The sequence below is a fragment of the Pogona vitticeps genome, chromosome 9 (assembly GCF_051106095.1).
Source record: "Pogona vitticeps strain Pit_001003342236 chromosome 9, PviZW2.1, whole genome shotgun sequence".
Taxonomy (NCBI): Eukaryota; Metazoa; Chordata; class Lepidosauria; order Squamata; family Agamidae; genus Pogona; species Pogona vitticeps.
The window spans coordinates 17,029,012-17,033,004 of record NC_135791.1 but is presented as its reverse complement, the minus strand read 5'-3'; the positions used below and the strand labels follow the sequence as shown (position 1 = coordinate 17,033,004).

Sequence of the window (3,993 nt, the reverse complement as noted above, 5' to 3'; positions counted from 1 at the left end):
TTAACATGGCATTTTGGCCCTGGGCAGGTGCCTTGAAATGACATGAGTGACAGAGTGATGCTAAATTAAGATGCTAGACTGGAACTTTGGAAATCCAAGTTTAATTTCCCAGGGAGCCATGAGATCCAGTGCATGACCCTGGGCTAGTCACACTTTCTCAAACCACCTATTTCCCAGAGCTGTTGTGAGGAAAATGTGGGGGAAATGAAGAGAGCCACAGATACTGCCTTGAGCTCATTTTCACTGCAATGCAAGATCTTGAGAAAATTGCAATGTTACCTGCAAAGCAGGTTCATAACCAGAGTGACTGAAGCCAGATCCTTCACATGGGCACAGAGATAATCCAGTGCCAACTTTCTCCCAATACAATCATGGTACTGATACACCATAAATAGATAAAGTCAGGTTTATTGATCACTTCTGAAAAGACTGCAGCCATGATACACAAAAGTAGAGGGTTCTGGGAAGTGTAAGGATGCAGCCCCACCTACAGTTCACTGTGGCACATTCTCATCCTGGTTTCATAAAAGGCGAGATGAGGCCAGTCATAGAGTCCATTGGAAAAAATTAAAAAGATCCACATTGACATCACCAAACGAGGAGTGATCTGTCAGGGAGTGCCCAGGGGAATAGTGAAGGAGAGGTAGTCACCAACCTCACCCCATTCTGCCCTGCGTGCCTGGAAGATGCTGATCCACGTGGTGAGCACAATCACCCAGAAAACAAGACCCACGGCTGAACGCTGGACATCTGCAGTGGAAACAAAGTGGAAACAAGTGATCAGGAAAAGCCAAGAATTTCCTTTCCGGCACAGTAATGGTCCTTCTTCTTAAGATCACTGTACCTCATGTAGATTAAGTTGTCTGCTCTGACCAGCCACTGCCCAAGCCAACTACAGTACTAGCAAGCAGTCCACCATATACTCTACCCCTTAACACTTACAGCGTTTGATCTGTATCTGTTCAGTATATGCTGGCACCATAAAAGCCTCTCGGAAAAACCAGAAAACATTCACCAGCCACAGGAAAGGAAGAAGAGCAAAGCCACCTGGAGAGAGATGAGAGAAAGGAATTATTTGTGGCCCTATCAGCATTTGATTCTAAGTGAGGATGCAATGTCTTTTCTGGCTTTTTAAAGGTATGCTGCAACACCATAATAGATCTATGGCACCTAAGAGTGCCATTCTCCTTATTAGTTTTCCCATGCCAATTTCTACAAACATGTCACTAATTTGTGATTCTCTTATGCATCTGCACTAGGTAGGGGTCTGTTGTTTTTATGGTTTTGCAATCTCTTAACTTTCTAGAATTGCCAACAAACTCATCAATTAACTAAAGACTCAATCTATGAGATTTAATTGACAAAGCAACTGATTAAGTAGAAACAGGGGCTTTATCTGGGTTGATACTTTTTCTTTTAATAGTGTTTTTCAATTGGGTTTTAAAATTGTTACACTTGTCTTACATTTTAGGTTTTAGTTGTATTTGTTTTACTTTGTTTTATTGTAAGCTGCCTTGCATCCCAAGAGATGTAAATCAAATGAACACTCCAATTTCTTTCAGTTAGTCACACTCACTAGCAAACATGTTACAGAAAGAATCCACACACTCTATGCACCTGGATAAAGCAGTAAGAGAAAATCAAACCAGAGCTTCATTTTCATTTTACTTATTCTTACATTCTATGACTATGCTCTATCATACAAATAACTGATGGTTTAATTTTTAAAAATAGAAAACAGATTGGATCCTGACAGCAGCTTGAAATAAAACAAAGTGTTATTTGCATAATTATGTTGTAAACCGCCCCATGAGTGCTTTAGCACTAGAGGGTGGTAAATAAATCAAAACAACACCAACAACTCTCCCAAAGACATTTACAACTGTGGTAGTCAGTGCTGGGCAAAGTGTGGCCCATGGACCATACATACACCTCAGAGGCAGCCCCCTTTTGTGCCTCAGCATTTTCAAACAAGCCCCTATACGTATTTCCTAATCTGAAAGATATTTTGTGCTTTGACACAAAAAAACCCCCTTCATCCTCCTGAGTGGCCTAGCCAGGAAGAGCACAGAGGACCTTCTCAGTGTGGTCTTGCAAGTCCAGATATCCAGGAAAGTTGTTCAGAAACAAGCTTTTTCAAGAGTTAAATATGGAGTATCGAAACACGCCACTGGGGCACTTTGTTGTCTTTTCAGTATCGATTTCAGAACCACTCTTTCTGCTGACTTCACATGTTTCAAGCATTTATTTATTTTTTATTATTCCAGTGTCCATTTTCGCCTCTCCAATTCTTTTAAGTTCATTGCTACTCTTGTTATACTGTACTGTAATAATTGGACCTTCATTTCCCTGCACCGCCCATCAGAGAGCTCCAGTGTCTACAACAGAGCAAGCCCTCTTTTCACAAAGGAACAAACAGCCCCCTAACCGCTATACCACACTGCCTGTCCTTGAAATAGGGGGCCGCCACCACTCACCCAAGTAGTATTTCCTACAGAGGTTGAGCTTCTCCTCGTTAGAGACGCGCTCCAGGTTCATGGTGCAGAGTGATGCCTCCCACGCCAGACCTCAGACCTCGAATTCACCAGCGCGCTGGAAACCACAAGAGAACGTGTGAATGGTAGGAAGTGGCCAAATTTAGGTGAGACCCTTCCCCTTTCAGATATTTTGTCTCCCTCGCTACCTCCAGGGAGGAGAAAAACACGCTACGGGGCTCATCATCTGTAGAAACTCACCCCTCTGTGGCAGGCTACTTCCTCAAAGGCAGCCGTCGCCCTGCAACAGAGGATCCTGGGATTTGTAGTTAGCCGGCGCCCCGTGGGCTGCCGGGAAACGGAGCGGCTTCCACACCATAGACCCAAGAAAGGGTAGAGGTCTCCTACCAATACCTGAAGTCTGGATCTCCTCATATTTTGTTTTTCTCTTCCTCCCCATTAGTAGCAAGAGAGGAGTAAGCCTAAGCTATAAAAAGCAACGGAGGAAACCAGAACTTTAATAGAGTTAGCTGTAATTTGGGGCTACAGCCGTGTATCTGCGTCCGCTCCACCCTGCCGAAAAGTAGCAGCGAAGAGAGAAGCCTTAACAGTTTTTAAAGTGTGAAAGGCTGCGATGCCAGTACGGACCCTTATTTCCTCTGAGGAAGTTTTTTTCTGGCGGGGAGGGTGCTTGTGACGGACGTCTGAGGACAGCCCCGCGGTGTAGACCACACCAGCGAACGGGAAGGGGGCTTCCACGCCGCACTCTCACGGGCAGGAAAACTCTCTTCCTCGGGGTTGCGGCCGAAGAGCACCAGGCGCGTCGCCCGCCCGTCCCCCTCCCGGCTCAAACACCGGGCTCCTCGCGAAACCCGCCGGCTGGTATCCGGACGAGATGTGGCGCGTGTGGTGCCCTTCCCTCAGTTTTGAAAAATCTGCCCCGCCTCTCTCGAATCCGTTTGTGTGCAAACAGTGAAGGACTGGGTTACAGAAATCTCTCGGCTTTGCTGCGATTTCCTGTTTGAGGAGGAAGAAGCGGTTGCTCGGGAAACGTCCCCAGTTTCCTCAGTGTTTGCTACGGACGGTTGTTTCTCCCCCCCCCCGGAAAAGATTAGACCGTTCAAACCCCCCCCATCCGCCATTTTGTCACTTTGTGTGAGTTTACCTAAACTACTGTCCTCTGAAGCCGCACCCTGTCCCGGTGCATGCTGGGATCTTCTTTGAGATAATGGCGGCGGGAGAGAGAGCGAGAGAGAGCAAAGCATGCCGGTCGTTGTAGTTATTTAGAAAGGCGGAAAGGCTCCCGCCACGGTGGTGACGCGCGTAAGCGGCTCTTTGTGTTCATGGGCGGAAGAGGAAAGGGGTTGCTTGTGGAATGAGGAGAATGGCGCTCTTTAGCACCGCTCCCTCTGGCTAGGCTTCGGAAAAAAAGGGGGGCGGGGCTCTTTTTACCTCAGGGCCGTGAGAGTTGTGGCCCTTTAGAGGCGGACTACAGCACCCATTATCCCCAACGGGCGCG

General features: G+C 46.8%; 1 protein-coding gene across 3 annotated transcripts; it reads right to left on the bottom strand.

Moving 5' to 3' along the window:
• Positions 1-392: 392 nt before the first annotated feature.
• Positions 393-3,717, bottom strand: PSENEN (presenilin enhancer, gamma-secretase subunit). 3 transcript variants are annotated; one of them, XM_020813280.3, is made up of 4 exons: positions 3,640-3,717; positions 2,478-2,592; positions 943-1,047; positions 393-750 (listed from the first exon to the last, which is right to left on the bottom strand). In XM_020813280.3, exons 2-4 carry the CDS (start codon positions 2,536-2,538, stop codon positions 611-613), a joined length of 306 nt encoding a protein of 101 aa, XP_020668939.1. In that variant the 5' UTR covers positions 2,539-2,592; positions 3,640-3,717; the 3' UTR covers positions 393-610. The 3 variants fall into 3 exon arrangements, with proteins under 3 accessions (XP_020668939.1, XP_020668935.1, XP_020668938.1); XM_020813276.3 differs by lacking the exon at positions 3,640-3,717 and adding an exon at positions 2,736-2,850; XM_020813279.3 differs by lacking the exon at positions 3,640-3,717 and adding an exon at positions 2,684-2,777.
• Positions 3,718-3,993: the final 276 nt, after the last annotated feature.